This window comes from Aureococcus anophagefferens, assembly GCF_000186865.1.
Source record: "Aureococcus anophagefferens unplaced genomic scaffold AURANscaffold_8, whole genome shotgun sequence".
Lineage (NCBI taxonomy): Eukaryota > Pelagophyceae > Pelagomonadales > Pelagomonadaceae > Aureococcus > Aureococcus anophagefferens.
In genome coordinates this window covers 505,157-523,434 of record NW_008705568.1, presented here as the reverse complement: position 1 = coordinate 523,434, position 18,278 = coordinate 505,157, and the positions used below count along the sequence as shown (strand labels likewise).

The following is an 18,278-nucleotide window of genomic DNA, read 5'->3' as shown; positions in this document are numbered from 1 at the left end:
GTCATCGCGCCAGGGGCGAGCCTCGACCCGGTCCGCCGCGCCCACGCCGCTCCAAATCCCACCCCACGGACTGGCCGGCGTACGAGTGCAGCCTACACGGACCGGCTACTCGACGCAGGCGCACGCGCTCGCCCGGGGACGCCGTCGCGCCTCCCCCGCGCGCGGGATTGATACGAAGCTAATGCGTAGTAAGTCATGGAAGTTCTCAAGCAGCCCGCCGCGCGCCCGCTGCGTCGCCCTGGTCCGATGCCGCGCCCAGTGGCGGCCGCCGCCACGGCCGCGCGGGCCGCGCGGGCCGCGGAGCGCGTGCGCCGGGCGCCCGTGCCGCGGCGGCCCCCGCCGCGAGCCCGCCGAGGTAGAAGTTGGCGTAGGCGTCGGACGTGTTGCGGATCTCGACGCCCGTGTCCTCGAAGGTCTCGTCGGATTTGAGGTCCACGAGCTTCGCGCCGAGCAGGCACGCGGCCCGGTCCAGCGAGTACCGGAGCGCGTCCGGGAGCGCATCGGCGCGCGCGGGTCGAAGTGCTCGCCGCGTTGGACATCATGCCGCGGTCGAGCCGCACTGTCAGGGGCGCCGGCGCGAGGCAGGCGTCGCAGGTCGCGGCCGGCGCCTCGACGACGACGTTCAAGCTCGGGGCTCGGCGGGCGGCGGTTCCCGTCGTAGGGCGTCTGCTGGCACGTCATCATCGGCCGCATCGATCTGTACGACGAGCAGTCGGCGGACGTGTGGGTCATCGACTCCGAACACCGTCTGGTCCTTCGCGAAGCGGTCGCGGACGACGAGTTGCTCCGCGAGCGCCGGGCCCCGGTTCGGACGCGCGGAGCTCGCACGCCGAAAAGAGCGACGAGTGGCGCCGCTGCCAGCCGTTGTCAACAACTATAACGAGCTGGTTTCGCGCCTCGCGGACCGCTGGCTTCGAGAGTCGCTCATATTTCGGGCCGGGAGACTGGGGCGCGGCCTCGGGACGCAGCGCGCGGCGCAGGAATAGAACATCGGAGCGAGGCGCGCGGTGCCGCTCGGAGAGTGCTCGACGAGGATCAGTTCGGCCGAGCGTAGAGCCGCGAGCGAGCGAACCCGTGGAGCGTGAGCAATCGAGGTCCCGCTCTCCATGCTCTCCGCTTCGGTGGGTTCCGGAGGGTTCAACCAAGCTGTGATGCACATCACGTTGAAGCCGTCGGCGAGCGCCACTCGTCACGAATTCTGTCCCGATCGCGCAATTTACGGACTGGCCCGCCTACGCGCCGGGCTTCTTGAAGTACGACAAGAGCGTCGTCTGGCCGGCTTCCGGCTTCCGCGCCTCCTTGGCGGGCCTGCACCCCGTGCAGTGCGTGGGGTAGTTCTCGGATCCCTCGAGGCCCGTGTAGGCGCGGAGGGCCCTCGCGGCCGTCGGCGGGGGGCTCGGCGGCCCGCCCTCCCCGCGGAGGGCCGCGAGCGCCCAGTCCCGGTGCTCGGGCGCGAGCTCCGCGACGCCGCGCACGTCCGCGATGTCGAAACCCGCGAGCCCCGGCGCGGCGAAGAGAGTCCGCAGGAAATCGCGGGCGGCGTGAAGACGACACGTGAAGGCGCGGTCGGCGAGGCCGTTGTGCTTTGGAAGCACAACGGCGAGCCGGAGCTCGGATAACTTGATCTTCTCGCCGCTGATCGCGCATAACGCGCGGGCAGTGGGCGCGTAGTCGACGCACAGCGCCTCGCGAGCGAGACACAGCAGGTGCACGGGGTAGGAGTGATCCCCTACGAAGACGTGCGCGACGAGGCTACCGTCGCAGCAGAGGCTGCGTCGGCACGCGTCGCACTTGCCGCAGCCGCCGCAGCCGCGGCTCGTGATGGCGTACGGCGTCCCGTCGCCCTTCGGCACGATCACGCCCTTCTGGTCGCGCCAGGCGTAGAGCCCTTCACGCGCGACGCAGACGGGGCAGAGCGAGTTTCTTGGCATGCACCACATACCGTGATGCCACGTGAGATCGGGTCGCTTGGCCCTGCATGGCGCGAGCTTCAGGCGCGTTCCGAACGGCGCAGTCGTCGTCGGTTCCATCAACACGACGCTCAAATGGTGCAGCAGACTAGGTTCGACACGTTCGACGCGAGCTCGGCGCCGGCGCTGCGGCCTTTTTTTTGTGCTTAGCCATTGCTTCGGCTTCGATCGCCGGGGCCGATGATGCTGTGCACGCCTGGATACGCTGCCCCGGCCTTTGCCACAATCGGTGACTCTGTGGGGAGTGGGGCAGCCCGCGTCGTCTGCGGGCCCGCGGCTCCCGGAAGCGATGAAGTCCTACGCGTCGGTGCCCGCCGTGAGCGCGGCGGACCTGAGCGACCTGTCGCCGACGTTCCAGTCCGACGGGAGCGACGGTCCGCGCGACCGGTCGGGCGGCGCCGCGGCGCCGCGGCGGCTCGGGCGCTGGGTCATGGCCGCCGTCACCGTCGGCGCCTTCACCTTCGGCGCCGTCGTGCTGCGCCGCGACGAGCTCGCGACGGGGTCCGTCGTCGGGGACGCGCGCGCGGCCTGGGACCTCGCGAAGACGATGACGGGCTCGGCCGAGACGAAGAGCCCCGTGCTCCGCGTCTCCAACGACTACGAGCGGTCCACGGGCCGGTCCATCGGCAACGGCCTCTACAAACACAAGCACCTGGCCCACGTCGCCAAGGAGACGCGCCTCGAGCTCGCGTCCGGCGAGCCCGCGTCGTGGACCATCGCGACGGCCGGAGGCGAGACGCTCTACGAGAGCGCGCGCCCGGAGCCCCGCGTCGACTTCGCCTTCCCCGACGTGCACACCTACACCGTCCGCGTCTCCGGCGCCAAGGTCCAGTCCGCGTCCTTCGACGTGTCGAGCCGCGTCGTGCGCCAGGAGCTCCGCCAGCTGTCGGACGCCGACCGCGACGCGTACCTGAGCGCGATGCACACGGTCTACGCGACGAGCCAGGACGAGGGCGAAAGCTTGTACGGGTCGTCCTTCAAGAGCGCCGACTGGCTCATCCGCGAGCACATCTACGGCGCCGCGGCCGTCGAGTGCGACCACTGGCACGACGACGCGGGCATCCTGAACCACCACGTGGGCATCACGTGGCAGATGGAGAACTCCATGCGCTTGGTGGACTCCTCCGTGGCCATGCACTACTGGGACTACACCTACGACGCCTCGGTCTACGGCGCCGACTGGCAGTCGTCGCCGGTGTTCTACGACTCGTGGTTCGGGACGGCGTCGCCGGCGAACGAGCACCACGTCGTCGACGGCGGCCGCTGGGCCTACACGCAGGTGCTCAGCGGGTCCAAGGCTTTGGCCTTTAGCAACCTGACGAACCCCTACGGCCTCCTGCGGAGCCCCTGGAACACGAACAAGACGCCCTACCTCACGCGGTCCAACTTCACGAACGGCGCGGCCTACGACTCCTACACGACGTTCCCCATGTGCTCGTCCTTCGCGTCCTGGCTCACGTCCTCGGACTGGGTCGGCGACATGGTCTTCGCGCTCAACGGCGCGCTCCACGGGCCCGTGCACATCATGATCGGCGGCCAGTGGGACTTCAAGGAGCCGAAATGGGGCGACCTCACGGCCCAGCTGAGCTTCCCCGACGCGTTCCTGCTCCTCTCCAAGTTCCTCTGGCGCCAGGGCTACGTGCGCTGCCCGGCGACGTGCTCCTGGGACACGGAGCCCGCGGACTGCGAGTGCTCGTGCCCTTCAACTTTGACCGGCGTCGGCGTCACGCGGTCCGCGTCGGAGTTCCTCGAGTTCGCGGGCGTCGACGCGCTGAACCCGAACTCGAACCTCGAACTCCTCATGGACGAGTACGGCCTCAACGACACGCAGTACCTCGACGCGCTCTGCCACGTGGGCCACCCGGGCGAGATGTTCACGTCCGCCGCGCCGCAGGACCCGACGTTCTGGCCGCTCCACGGCAACGCGGAGCGCTACCTCCAGTACGCGCGCCTCCTCAAGGCCGAGGGCGTCCTCTCCTTCTCCGAGTCCTGGGGCTACAGCCACGCGCAGGAGCTCCCGAGCGACACGGGCATCGTCTGCGACTGGTCCGGCGTCGACCCGGCGTCCATGGAGCTGCCGACCTGCGCCAAGGAGACGTGCCCGGGCCACAAGGGCGACGACCTGCTGCCCTTCGCAGACCTCATGGACAGCCAGGACGGCCTCTACACGAACAACGAGTTCTACGAGCTCGTCGACCCGACGAACGACGACCTCCCCTACGTCTACGACTCCCTGTCCTACTGGCCGGGCTGCACGGACGACACGCTCCTCTAGGAGGGGGGCTGCGCCCCCGAAAAAATGACCAAGCAACCCCCCCCCCGCGTCGCTAAGAATATCCCGAGAGTCCGACCGTGACTCCACGTACGGGCGCCCGAGGTCCGCGTCGACCGATCGTCGACGCTCGGGACCGCCGGCAAGCGCGACCAGGCGGACGGCCGGCGCCCTCCCCCCGGCTCCCGCACGGACCCCGCGCCGCGCGGCATGCGAGGGCACATGGAAGGGCGTCCTTAGAGATGGACGGGCTTCGCGAGTCGAGGCGGGATCATCGAGTCGAGGCTTGTGGCGCGCCGCGCGGCTCCCTGTAGAAGAGCTCCTCGCGGGCGCGTCGGGCGGGCTTCAGCCGACGATGCGCATGCGCTTGTTCATGTCGTCGTCGTCGCCGCCGCCGCGGAGGGCGCAGAGCGCCGCGAGGGCGCCGTCGTGGCCCTCGGCGGCGGGCGCGGCGCGCTTCCGCGACGCGTCGTCCGCGGGCGCCGCGGCGTCGGGCTTGACGGGGTCCTCGTCGGAGGAGGTGCCCGCGTCCGTGACGTGGCCCGCCGACGGCGGGCCCGGCGCGGCCGCGGGCGCGGAGCCGAGCGGCCGCGGCGACGGCGGCGAGCCGAGGGGCCGCGGCGACGGCGGCGAGCCGAGGGGCCGCGGCGCCCGCGGCGCGTCGGCCGCCGCCGGCGGCGGCGGCGCCGCCGCCGCCGCGGGCGGCTTGGGCGCCGCGCGCGTGATCTGGCGGAGCGCGGCCTCGTCGGCGTCGCGGACGAACTTGGGGTGGTGGTACGCGAGGGGCAGCCCGCCGCCGTGGGGCTTCGCCGCGGGCCGGCCGTCCGGCGCCGCGGGCCGCTGCATGCGCGCGCGGCGGAACTGGTAGAGGCTCAGCTGGCGCTGGAACGACGCGAGGCGGCAATGCCGGAAGTACTTGGGGAGCACGTCCTTGCAGAGCGCGTCCGCGTCGCGGACGAGGAAGACGCGGCCGTCGTCGGACCAGGCGACGACGTCGTCGGGCGTGTTGTCGATCATGTCCTTGAGCACGCAGGGGAAGGGCCGCGCGCGCCGCGGCCGCGCCGCGGCCGAGAAGAGCTCCGGGAGCGCGAGCGCCGCGGCGACGGGCCCGCCCGGCCGCGCGAGGGCCGACGCGAGGGCCGACGCCGCCGTGGGCACGGGCGGCGGCAGCACGCGCGGCGACGGCGGCGACGCGGCGTCGGACGCGTCGCGCGCGAGGTCCTCGAGGTCGCCGCCCGAGTTCGAGTTCGAGAGCGTCGCCGTGCTCTGGGCCGAGCTGTCCAGGGACCCGTCCGACGCGTCCTCGGAGGACTGGGCCGCGTTGTGGCTGTGGAGCGCCGACGCGGCGACGTCCGCCAGGGTCTCGAGGATGCTGAGGCCGCCCGCCGGCCGCGGCGGCGGCGCCGCGGCCGGCGGCGCCGCGCGCGGGCTCGGCGCGGCGGGCTGGCGCGGCCGCGCGTCGCGGCGCAGGCGGAGCACGGCCTCGGGCTGCTCGCCGCAGAGGAGCGGGTGGTCGTAGGCCGCGCCCTTGCGCGCGCCGGCCGCGCTCGCGCCGAAGCCCTTGCGCTTCTTGTGGAAGCCGAAGTTGTTGAGCTGGCGCTGGAACGACGTGAACCGGTTGTGCCGGAAGTAGACGGACAGCGTCGCCTCGAGCCGCTGCCGGTCGTGGATGATGATGCCGCCCTCGGGGTCCCACCTACGAATCGCGCGTTCAGAATCGACCGGCGTTTCCGAATCGACCGGCGGCGGCCGCGGACGCGGGGGACCGACGCGATGACCTCCTTCTGCTCGCGGAGCATCTGGTAGAGCTTGATCACGAAGTAATCCGGCGGGACGCCGCCGAGGTCGTTGGCCAGCCCGCCGGATCGCGCGCGCGCTTCCATGCTTGCAGTTGATGATGTCATCTCCGGCTGAGGCGGCGGCGGCGGGGCCGTCGCAGTCGGTTCGATCATGGCACCACGGGTGTGCCCGCGAAGGGGATTAAGGTGTTCAGCCTCGACGCGGGCGCCACGGCTGCCAGAATTGAAGGTTTCCGCGTGCGATCAGCAGCACCAGAGTCAGTGAGCAACCCGATGACGACAGACCCCCGAGATGTTCTTTTTCGCACTTCATGTTGGCGTTTATAATTTAGACGGGCCCCTGCGCGACGGTCCGGCCCCGGGACGGGGGGCGGGGACGGCGGGCACGGGGGTTCCGGCACGGTAAATGCGCTCAGGGCACGCGGCCCGGCACGGGCCCGGCACGCGGCACGGCACTCGGCACGGGCCCCCGGGCACGGGCCGGGCACGGGCCACGCGGCCCGGCACGGGCCCGGCACTCGGCACGGGCCCCGGGCACGGGCCGGGCACGGGCCGGAGAGGCCCGGCACGGGCCCGGCACGGGGCCCCGGGCACGGCCCGGGCACGGGCCGGGGACGTGGCCGGGGACCGCGGCACGCACCGTCGCGCAGGGGCCCCTCGGTCGTGCCGCGTCTCGAGATTAACATCGACCCTCTAGTTCGATCTATATTCCCTTCGTCATATCGGAACGTGCTGGCAGATCGGGTTTGATGCTCCGCGCGACCCGAGATTCTGTGACCGACCCCCTAACTTGACGAGCGAGCCGCGCGCGTCCGGCTGCTAGCGCCCGCGCCGGAGCGGTGGCAACCATGAGCAGCACCCGCTCCAAGCTGGCACCGCCCCCGCAGGCGCGCGCCGGCGTCCGCCGTGTCGCATCCATCGCCACGTCCATAGGCAAACGCCGGGACACTCCCCGGGGCGCCAAAAACCCCCGGCGAGGCACTGCGCGGCATGGTCGAGCCCTCGCAAATGAGAGCTGCGCTCGCAGCAGCAAACCGCTAGCCAATGGCGCTCTTTGCATCGACGCAGCCCCAGCTCCAGTCCTTCGACGCCGGCGCCTGCGCCGCCGCCACGTTGAACTCGTGCCTCGTCGCCTGTCCCACCGGCGCGGCGAGCCTCGCGACGGCCTCCGGCGCCATCGTCGGCGTCGAGGGCCTCGAGCACGCGCAGACCCAGCTCCTCAAGGCCGCGGGCCCCGGTGCCGTCGCGCACGCGTGGTCCGCCGACGGCGGCTGCGTCGCGGCCGCCGCGCGGCGCGGCGTGTCCGTCGCGACCGCCGGCGGCGCCGCGACGCTCGACCCCGTCGGCGAGGTCAAGGACGTCGCCGTGCGCGCGCTTCCCGACGGCGCCTACGAGGTCGCCGTCGGCACCTTCGCGGGCGTCGAGCTTTTCAAGATGGCCGCCGACGGCGCCGCGGCGCCCGGCGTGATTTTGGGCGAGGGCCGGTGCGCGGTGAAAGTCGCGCACGCGGACGGCGGCGGCGTCGTCGCCGCCTTCCTCGACGGCTTCCTCGCGCGGCTCCCCGGCGACGCCTGGACGCTCGCGCTGCCGGACGGCCGCTGCACGGCGCTGGCGGTGTCGGGCGACCTCGGCGCCGCGGCGAGTTGGCACGGAGGGGTTCTCGGCTTCGACGCGCGGACGGGCGCGGCGCGCTTCGCGGTCGCCGGCGCCGCCGGCGAGCCGGCGCCGCGCGCGCTCGCGGTCCGGAACCGCGCGGTCGCCGTCGCCGGCGACGGCCTCGCCGCGTTCTACGACGACGCCGGCGCGGAGCTCGGCCGGCGGGCCTTGGACCCGCCGACGGTCGCGGGCCTCTGCTGCCTCGGGCCCCGGCTGCTCCTGGCGCTCGAGGCGCGCGACGACAAGGCGCCGCGCGCCGCGGAGCCGCGGCGCTGCCGCCTCGCGCGGCTCGACTGGCCGCGGCCGCGCGCGGCCCTAACCGTCGACCCGGCGCGCCTCGCCAAGCTCGAGGCGCGGCTCCAGGGCGCGGCGCCGCCGCCGCCGAAGATGGCGCCGGACCGCCTCGCCAAGCTCGAGGCGCGGCTCCAGGGCGCGACCATCGCGGGCGCCGCCCCTCCGACCGGCTTCGAGACCCCGGGCAAGGCCGCCGGCCCGGCGACCTTCGACGCCCCGCCGCCGCCTCCCCCATAATGAAATACAGCACTCGCAGTCGAAGGGGTGCCGCCGTCCTCCTGCTGCATGCCCAGGTGGACGTACTCGTAGATCGGCGGGATACATTGCGCGCTCGCGGCGCACCGCGGCGTCGCGACGCAGCGGCTCCGCGCGCTCCTCGGCGAGGACCTCGGCGGCGGCGCGCCGCCCCCGCGCGCGCCAAGGGGCGCGTGCCCGCGCTGGGCCCGTCAGGCCGGCGCGCGGCGCGGTGGAGCAACGTTGCTTGTTACCGGTGGTTGTTGATGCCGGACTTGACTTTCTTTGTGGGCAGCCTCGCAAGGGCAGGCCAAGACCGCAGCCAGCCGCCCACTGGCAGGGCCGACCCAGCCAGCCAGCCAGGGACGTCCAGTCCACGAAACGACCCCTCGCTACAACCTCTACAACGCGCGCCTACGGCGCGCCGCGCCGTCCTGGGGCGGCTGCGGCGACCGGCTGGCCGCCGGCCACGCGCGTCGGCGCTCGCGCTTCCGTCACCCCCGGCGGGCCACTCCGGGCGCCTAATTAGATTTTGACATGATTCCCGCGCGAAAATCGCAAGATTTGCACATGCAACGTCTACATTGAAGAAATGGGTGGCTGCCAGCGACCGAGCCAGCCAGCCAGCCAACATTTACCTTGCGGTCTGCCAAACCGGCCCTGGGTCGAGGATTGTTATCGTGGACTGCCCTTGAGCCTCGTCACATCGACAGCTGAATACCCGCCCGCCCCGCCCTGCTGCATTCTAGCCGGAGACCGGCCCAACCTCGAGTGCAGTGTTCCATCTCCGACCGCCGACTGCTGAGGAGGCTGCGCCGCTGAGTGGCGCAGCCTCCTCAGCGACCCGTGATGCGTGCCATCGTGCGGTTGCTGCCGCTGCTCCTGTTTCGAGCGGCGACCTCCGAAGAGTCGACGGTCAGCTGCGCCAGCGTCTCCTTCGCCGAGCGCGACATCACCGACTCGGCGGACGGCGCCGTCTCCGTCTTCGCGGCCGACGGCGACGGCGACGTCGACGTCGTCGCGGCGTCCGCCGGCAACCACACGGTCGCCTGGTACAACAACGACGGGTCCCAGTCGTTCGCCGAGCGCGTCATCACGACGCTTGCGGACGGTGCCCGCGAGGTCATTGCGATCGACGTCGACGGCGACTTAGATGTGGACGTGCTGTCGGCGTCCGACTACGACGACACGGTCGCCTGGTACGAGTCCGAGTCCTCCATGCCGCGGCCGTCGCGGCGGTCGTCGCCTTCCACGTCGTACCCGGCCGGCTTCGCGGGCGTCTCGGCGCAACGACGCCGGTCAAAGACGAAGCCGACGCGGGCCGCAAGTCGGAGAAGCACAGCCGAGAGTACGCCAAAGACAAACGGGTCCGAGTCCTTTGCCGAGCGCGCCGCCTCGACGCTGGCGGACCTCGTCGGCTTTTTCCTTGACCGCCTATGGTGACTCTTTTGTTGACCCTACCCTTTTGTTTTTCGTGTAATTATTGGCTAGATTTAGTTTGATTTATTTTACTTGTTTCCTTTACATCCTGCGCAGGGTAGTTTACTAGCTCCTTAACTAGAGAGTCAGGCTCGTGCACTGTGTCGTGTCAGGATAGTCTATAGCCGAAGGCGGTGGCGCAGCTGGCCGACGACGAGCCGCACACGTGCTCGCCCCTCGCGAACGAGGCCGTCGTCACTGACGGTCAGGACGCCCCTACGCTCCGGACGACGTCCGACTCCTCCATGGCCAGCGACGAGGAGTAAGCACTAGGAGCAAGTGGTAATAAGTTTCTTGACTAACGAAAAGTCTTGCACAGTGTCTTGACTTTCAACTTCTATTGATTCCATCTGGACAACTGCCTTGGAGACTCCAGGGCTTGGATTATACTTCCAGCTGACCGATCTCTACGTACGATGGTCGCGGCTGCCCGCGCCGCGCTGCTCGGCGCCGTGCTCGTGCCGCGGCTCAGCGCGGAGACCATCCAGGAGCACCTGCTGGAGCTGGGGAAGCAGTCGTTCGAGGTGCGCTCGCAGGAGTGGGTGACGTCGACGCTGGACGACGACGTCTTCGGCGACAACTTCGGCACGAACCCGGACTTCAGCTATGACGACCCGCGCAACTACCCGGTGTCGCGCGACTTCGAGAACCCGCGCCACGCCTGCTTCGAGGACGACGCCGCGTTCCCGTGGGTCAAGTTCTCCGACGCGCGGTCGCTGGCGACGGTGAACTACTTCCCGAACACGCCCGCGTTCCAGAACTTCGAGAATCTGGACCTCATCCCGGAGAACTCGCACCTCTACCCCCGCTACAACAAGCTGCGGGGCGGCGGCTCCTACGCCAACGAGGGCTTCGAGGTCCGGCACAAGCACTGCGAGGTCCCGTCGGACTCCGACGGGGGCACGTGGTCCATCGAGATGATCGGCCCCATGTACTCCACGGGCGGCTACGACTGGTGGCAGCTCGGCTGGGCCGACCTCTGGAAGCTCGGCGACAAGTACGACGAGCACGGGACCATCTACGTCACGGACGCGTCCATCGTCACGCGCGACGCGAAGACGGGGACGACGCTCGGCTACCCGCCGATCCACATCCACCACATCCACATCGGCCCCCAGCCCGGCGTGCGGCCGCGGACCGGCGAGTACGACTGCGGCTCCCTGCCCAAGCCCTGCAACAACGTGTCGTGGTTCTTCGAGTGGCACGGCGACTACGAGTGCGACGACGACGAGGGCGGCGCGGACTGCCTCTACGAGAAGTCGCCCAAGGGCATCGCGCGCGACATCCACGAGAAGGTCGACCTCGAGGGCGAGATCAACGACGTCCGCGCCGCGGGCGACGAGGCTTTCGGCTGGTACTTCGAGGTCGCCATCAAGTGGTTCACGCACGACAAGATCCTCGAGAAGATGGGCGGCGTCGAGCCGCGGCCGCTCTCGACCTTCTTCAACGTGGGCGTGCCCGGCCGCTTCGACATGAACAACCAGCAGACCTACGTCGGCACCTTCCCGGCGCCCATCGCCTACGACTCGGTCATCTGGTACAACATGCGCATGTTCAACAACGGCATCCTCATCCGGTGGAAGTTCCACAGCCACCTGCTCTCCTTCTACAAGTTCATGCTCGTCTCCGGCGACGTGCGCGACCTCCTCGACGAGCGCTTCAACCTCGCGCCGCTCTGGAAGCGCAAGTTCTACGGCGAGCCCTGGAACGTGGAGGACCTCGGCTTCGAAAACGCCGACGGCCACTTCCGGGAGATGTACAAGAAGGTGGGCGAGCACCCGGACCTCGAGATGCTCTGCCTCGCGGAGACGGACCTCGTCACCCGCGGGGGCTACCTCTACGACCGCCGCCCCCCGGCCCGCTGCCGGCGCTGGCAGTGGAAGGAGGGCGACGGCGTCTTCGGCATCGGCTGGAACCTCAAGAAGACCTTCAAGCACACCATCAACGAGAAGCCCGGCTCCAACGGCCTGCTCGTGGATGGCACCCTGCCGCAGCACCTCTCGTTCACGCTGCAGCACATCGACCTCGACCGCGGAAACTCGAGGTACACGTGCTTCCGGGCCAAGGCCGTGTGGGACACCATGGACAAGGATGCCTCGGCCAACGCCGCGCTTTTGAAGGGCACCTGCGAGGACGGCGTCCCCCACGCGCTCTTTTGGATCGCGTTTCCGCTCCGAGGGTTGTACCCGGATCGAACCTGGGGCGTGTTCTACGCGTGCCTCCTGGCGTCCGTGTTGTCCGTGGTCCTCCTGCTCTGCACCGGAGCCGCCGCGGCCGTGAAGCTGGCGCTCAAGGCGAAGAAGGTTTGAACACCCGCCGATGCTCTGTTCCGAGCCCCGGACGCGCGCCGCTTCGACTTTGCCGGGGCCTTCCGTTTCTTTTTGTCAGCCTTATAAGCCTTCTTGTCGTCCTTCTTGTCAACCTTCTTGACAGCCTTGTCGTCCTTCTTGTCAGCCTTCTTGTTGACCAGCCTTCAAAAGTTTTTGCCAACCTTGTCAGCCTTCTTGTCAACTAGCAGAAGTAAAAGTACTACGAAACTACCGGGCAAGGCCGCCGGCCCGGCGACCTTCGACACCCCGCCGCCGCCTCCCTCATAATTAAAAACAGCACTCGCAGTCGAAGGGGCACTGGGGCGTGCCGCCGTCCTCCTGCTGCATGCCCAGGTGGAAGTACTTGTAGATCGGTAGACCCTCGGGCGTGTACCTGCGGTCGACGGGCGTCGAGGGCGGCGGGGGGGCGGGCGCGCGGGAACGCACCGGTGGACTTTGGGGTCGCGCTGCTTGCCGTAGTAGTCGGTCTCGCCGCCGCCCGCTCGCCACGCGTCGTCGCCCGCGTCGTCGTCGTCGCGCCGCCGCGCGGGCTCGCACTTCGTCGGCTTCGTCGCCGCTTTTTTCGCCGTTTTGCTCGGCTTCGCGAGCGCGGCGAAGATGTCGTCGACGCTCTCCGTCGGCGCGGCGTCGGCCGTGGAGGAAGACGCTGTGGCGTCGGTGGACGCGTCCGTCGGCGCGGGCGCCTTCCGCTTCTTCGCCATCCGTTTCGCGTCGCAGGTCCGCTCTGTTAACGTGTTGGCGCGCCGCGTGACGGCGGTCGAGGCGCCGGCTGCGTCGATGCGGCGCCGAGGAGAGTCGCCAAGTTGCGCTTCAACTTGAGGGATTTTACCAGAACCACCGGTCTTACTTGAAATCTCACAGCTGGGATCAGTTACACCAAACCCGGAACCAAATCGGTGCCGTTCGTTGTCACAACCTTATGCGCGCGGTGCTCGTCGCAACTCGGTAGATACATTGCTGGCAGCCTTTTAAACGATATGGCGGCCACGGTGACGGACCAGCGCAAGGCGTGGATGCTGGACACGATTTTGGACAAGATCTCGGAGCGCGGCGGGTCCATGCAGGTCCAGATCAAGCTGCTCCTGAGCAAGTACGACGACGACAAGTCCGGCGAGCTCGACATGGGCGAGTTCCGCAACGCGTTGGGCGACTTCCTGCACGGCATGGACGACGCCGAGTTCGCGGCCCTCGCCGAGACCTTCGACGCCGACGGCTCCGGCGCCGTGTCCATCGCTGAGTTCGAGGAGGCGCTGACGAAGCTCGCCAAGGACCGGGAGGAGCACGGCCGCCAGACGTCGGGCGGCGCGCTGACGGGCGTCAAGACGACGCACCCGCCGCGGCCGGGCACGGCCGGCGCGCCCCGCAAGATCAGCGACCAGGCGCGCGCCGCCGCGGAGGACGCGGTCGTGACGCAGTTCTTCCACCAGCTCCGGCTCCGGGCGCGGACGATGGCGAACGTCGCCAAGGCCGCCCGCCCCAGAGCCGAGCGAAAGTGATTCGCGAGAGAGACACACGCACCCCTTTTTGAAGACGCGCCTTTCCAGGTCGACGCCTTCTCCAGCACGGCGCGCCGCGAGCCCCTGCTGGAGGACAAGTTGCTGAGGCGCGCGTGCGACCGCCACCGGTCCACGGTCAAGGCGCGGCACCTGACGCTGCGCCAGTTCGAGCAGGCGCTCGGGGCCGCGCGGGAATCCGTCAGCGACCTTTAAAAAAACGCCGCGCCCCGCAGGCGCTGGACCACTTCGACGTCGACGAGAGCGGCCTGTTCGACGGCGCGTCGTCCGAGGTCGTCTGGCGGCGCTGCAACGACGGCGAGATCAAGGAAATCCTATTCAAATTCTCCCACGGCGACGCGAAGCGCGCGACGAAACCGCCGCCCAAGGGGACGCGGGCCGTGACGAAGCTGCGGAACCTGCTGCTGGACAAGTTCGAGGGCATGGGCGGCAACATGCGCGTCGCCGTGAAGCACACGCTCGGCCACTACGACGCGGACGGCTCCGGCGAGCTCGAGCGGGGGGAGTGCGTCAAGGCGCTCTCGGGCCTGCTGCCGGGCATCACGGACGACCAGATCGGCGCGCTCTTCGACACGATCGACGCGGACAAGAGCGAGACGCTCACGGTCGACGAGATCACGGACTTCCTCATCAACGCCCAGCAGTCCCGCGAATCCCAGGACACGTCCCTCGCCTTCGCGGACCACTAAGAGGGGCTGGCGGACGGAGCGGCGCGCGGCGGCGGGGGGGGGAAGTGCGGGGGGCGGACGACGTCGGGCGGCCGGCGCGCGGCGCGTAGGCGGGCCCGGCCGGCGCCCTGGGCCCGCCGGCGGCGCGCATCGCGGCCTCGCCGTCAAAGCGCAAAAGAGGCCACCATGGCGACGCCCGGCGCGTTGCAGGCGCAGCTCGCGCAGGCGCGGAGCCCCGAGGAGTACGTGGACATGCTCCAGCACGGCGTGACCCACTTCCCGCGCACGGCGCTCTTCTGGCGCCTCTACGCGGAGCACGAGCGGTCGCTGTCGGGGCCGGCGAGCGGCCTGGCCGTGCTCGAGGGCGGCGGGTCGAGCGCTTTGCCCTGGTGCCGCTGCGACCCGGAGCTCTGGCGCGTCGCCTGCGAGCTCCGCCGCGACTGCGGCCGCCGCGAGGACGAGCTCGGCCCGGAGTCGAAGGCGCTCGGCCGCGCGTTCGAGCGCGCCGTCGCCGTCGCGGGCGCGGCGCCCGACGCGGCGCCGCTCTGGCGCTGCTACGTGGACTGGTGCGCCAACGCGGCGCCCGTCAGTCTGCGGAAGAAGCTGCGGCGGTCCGCGCTGGAGCGCGCGTGCCTCGTGCCGGGCGACGGCACCGAGGAAGCGTACGCCGAGCTCGACCGGGAAGCGAGGGAAACCTCGGACCGCGAGCTCAAGGATCTGGTGAAATGCCTCGAGCCCCACCGCGTCGCCGCGCGCAAGGACGGCGTCGCGCGGTCCCAGCTCTGGCACGCCGCGCGCCACGCCGACGGCGACGAGCTCGGCAAGTGGCGCATCGTCGTCGCGTACGAGCGCGCGTCCGCGCCCAAGAAGTCGACGGCGACGGACCTGCTGCCGGCGGAGACCAAGGCCGCCGCGCTCCACTACGCCTGCGGCCGGCGCCGCGTGGCCGCGGCCTACCGCGCGGCGTGCGACGCGAACGCCGGCGACGCGCCGGAGCTGTTCCTGGAGTTCGCCGCGTGGTGCGGCGAAGGCGACGACGCGCCGTTCGAGTCGCCCTTCGACGTCGACGCCGACGGGCCCCTCTTCGCGGGCGCGCCCGCGGGGCCCGAGGCCGCCGCTCGAGCTCTGGAGGAGGCCACCGCCGCGGCGCCGACGTCCGTGTTGGTCGTGGCGGCGCGCGCGGCTCTCCTGGACCGTCTGGACCGGCCGAGCGAGGCCGAGGCGGCGTTGGAGGCCTTGGTGGACGCGGCGCCCCTGACGGACGACCCGGACGCGCGCGAGGGCGAGCTCGACGCGGCGCCCTGGGCGCTCCTCGAGCGCCACGCGCGGCGCCACGGCGGGAAAGAAGCCGGCCGCGCGGTCTTTGCGCGGACGCAGGGACTGCGCGCGTCGAAGAAATTGAGCGCGAAGATCTACGAGGCCCACGCGGCTTTGGAGCTCTCCATGAACGGCGACGTCGACGCGGCCCGCCGCACCTTCGAGCTCGGGTTATCGCAGCGGCCCGAGCTCTTGCTGGCCAACGACGCGACGTACGTGCTCGCGTACGCGGCCTTCCTCGAGTCCGCGGCGGGCGACGCGGAGGCCGCGGCCGCCGTCGTCGAGCGCGCCGTCGCCGCCAAGGGCGAGCGCGACGCGCCGCCGGCGTTGTGGGACGCGCTCGCGAGCCTGGCGCACCGCAACGCGACGGCGAGGAACGGCGCGCGGCGCGCCGACGACGTCGAGAAGCGGCGCCGCCGCGCGGGCAAGCATGCGGTCGGCGGCGCTTTGGCGCCGCTCTGGCGCGACGTCGCGTCGACGCGCGCGGCGCCGCTCAACGCCGTCGACACGGCGTGGCGCGTGCGCGAGGCCGTGCCGGCGACGCTGCCCCGGGATCTCGCGACGTGCCGCGACGCGGCCGCGAAGCTCGAGGCCGCGCGGGCCGACGGCCTCCTCGCCGACGAGTACGACAACGGCGGCCTCGACGCCGACGACCTCGCCGACGACGGCGGCGAGGGCGACGGCCTCTTCGCGGCGCTCGCGCGGGGCAAGCTGCCGGAGGCGTTCCGGCGGTTGGCGGACCTCGCGCACCGCAAGGCCGCGCGCGGGCCCGCGCCGCCGTCGAAGGTGGCCTTCGTGCTCGACGCCCTGCGCGTGGCGGCGTTGCCGCCGCCGCCGACGAAGAAGCGCGCGCGCGACGACGACGACGACGACGACGACGCCAAGGCCGTCGACGTGTTCACGAAGCGCCGCGCGGCCGCGGCCAAGGCCGTCAAGGTCGAGAAGTAAGCAGTCTACGCTAGACCGCCGGCGGCGAGCAGCCCGGAGACGCGGTAGGACCCCGCCTCGGGCTCGGCGAAGTCCGCGCGGACGTAGAAGCCCGCGCAGAAGCCCTCGTCGTCGCAGGCCGCTTCCCGGATGACGCCGTCGCGCAGCGTGCCGTTCCAGGCGCGGAGCGGGCCGCCGCAGAGCGCCGCGTGGGCGTTCTCCTCGCAGTCGAATCGAACGTCGTCCGCGAAGACGGCCGCGCCCGCGCGCGAGAAGCGACTCAGCAGCCGGAGGTCGCAGTCCGCGGGCCCAAAAAAGTGGTCGCCGTCGACGAACACGACGTCGCATTGCCGGCCGCCGGCCCACGTCGGCGACAGGGCCGCGCCCCGCTCGAGGTTGCGGCAGCTCTCGCCCGCGAGGAGCTCCACCGTCCGCCCCGGGAACGCGCGGCGCAGGAAGTCGACGCCCGCGTGGACCGCGCCGATGGTCGCCACGTCCAGCGCTAAAACGTCCGCGCCGGCGCTCAGCGCCGCCGACGCCGAGTAGCCCGCGTTGAAGCCGACCTCGCAGTAGAGCGGCCGCGCGGGCGCGCGCCGACGCGCGGCGTCCTCGACGGCGGCGCGGAGCGCGCGCTGCTTCCGCGGCTTCTCGAAACTGCCGCCGATGTGGGTCTCGAAGCTGCGCACGGCCGAACGGAGCGCGTCGAGGTCCGCGAAGCCGCTCGGCGCGTCCGGTGCCGCCCGCCGCCGACGGCCGCGAGCGTCGTCGCCGTCGCGGACGCGGCGCGCGGCGGCCTGGGCAGCAAAAGAGTGATGCAACGTCGCTTCAACGTGAGTGTTCCGCGCGCGCGCGTTCCGGAAAAAGCGCCCACGCTTCGAGACCGTTCCGAGAGATGATCGCTCGTCCAAAAATCAGCCGAAACGAGTGGAAAACGGCCGAGATATGAGCCTTTGAAGTTGGGAATTTCGCACCCTTTTGCTGCCCTGGCGGCGGCCCCGCGCGCGCCTCCGCGTGCGCCGTCAGCGCGAGCGCGCCGTCCCCGGCGCCGCCGCCGGACCGCACCTTGGTCAGCGCGTCGACGAGGAGCGGCTGCGCGAGCAGCGCGCCGACGCGGAGCAGCGCGGACGCCTCGTGCGACGCCGGGTCGTCCGCGTGCGGGGATAAAGAAACGCAGCCGGCGAGGTGGCCGACGTCGTTCTCCTCCGCCGTGCCCACGCGGACGCAGGCCGCGAGGTCCCGGGCCGACGCCAGGCCGAGGTCGCGCGCCGCTAAGCTCGCGAGGCGCGCGTCGTAGCGGAAGAGCACGTCGAGGTCGCCGCTGAGCCGTTCCGGCGCGACGGTCGCGCCCCGGGAAGGCGCGACCGCGAGCGCCGCGGATACCCACGGCGCGCGGGTGACGTTCTCGTAGTAGCGCCCGAGGGTCTCCGCCGTGAGCCGGTCCCGCGGGACGGCGTCGAGCGCGGGCCCCGTCGCGACGAGCACCGCGCGGCGGAGCGCGAGCGGGCCGCGCGCGTCCGCGTTGCGAATTCCCCGGAGCTGCGCGACCAGGGCGTACTCGCCGGGCGCCGCGTTGAAGACGCTCAGCCGCTGGTAGCCGTCGACGCTGTCTTCCAATGTGTCGAAACAGCGGTGGCTGAGGGGTTGGGTTTTGTAAGCCTCGTACATGGCGACGCACGCGACGCCGTCGACGCCGAGCGCGAACGGAGCGCCGGCGAGCCGCCAGGTGAACGCGAGCGTGTCGCTCCGCGCCGCCGTCCGCGCGCCCTGGGCCGGCGACACGATCTCGACGCGGGCCTCGTAGGCGTCGCGGGGCGCGAA

At 71.1% G+C, this 18,278-nt stretch overlaps 3 protein-coding genes across 3 annotated transcripts; all 3 read left to right on the top strand.

Moving 5' to 3' along the window:
• Positions 1 to 2,259: 2,259 nt before the first annotated feature.
• AURANDRAFT_63818 (hypothetical protein) lies at positions 2,260 to 4,245 on the top strand (the record flags this gene model as incomplete). The annotated part of the gene is made up of 1 exon (XM_009038547.1): positions 2,260 to 4,245. One exon carries the CDS (start codon positions 2,260 to 2,262, stop codon positions 4,243 to 4,245), a length of 1,986 nt encoding a protein of 661 aa, XP_009036795.1.
• Positions 4,246 to 7,085: 2,840 nt separating this feature from the next.
• Positions 7,086 to 8,228, top strand: AURANDRAFT_63817 (hypothetical protein; the record flags this gene model as incomplete). Its single annotated transcript, XM_009038548.1, has 1 exon — positions 7,086 to 8,228. One exon carries the CDS (start codon positions 7,086 to 7,088, stop codon positions 8,226 to 8,228), a length of 1,143 nt encoding a protein of 380 aa, XP_009036796.1.
• Positions 8,229 to 9,074: 846 nt separating this feature from the next.
• Positions 9,075 to 16,481, top strand: AURANDRAFT_63816 (hypothetical protein; the record flags this gene model as incomplete). The annotated part of the gene is made up of 7 exons (XM_009038549.1): positions 9,075 to 9,523; positions 10,081 to 12,007; positions 12,752 to 12,807; positions 12,999 to 13,491; positions 13,579 to 13,728; positions 13,764 to 14,212; positions 14,387 to 16,481. The coding sequence occupies 7 exons, from the start codon at positions 9,075 to 9,077 to the stop codon at positions 16,479 to 16,481; spliced, it is 5,619 nt and encodes a 1,872-aa protein (XP_009036797.1).
• Positions 16,482 to 18,278: the final 1,797 nt, after the last annotated feature.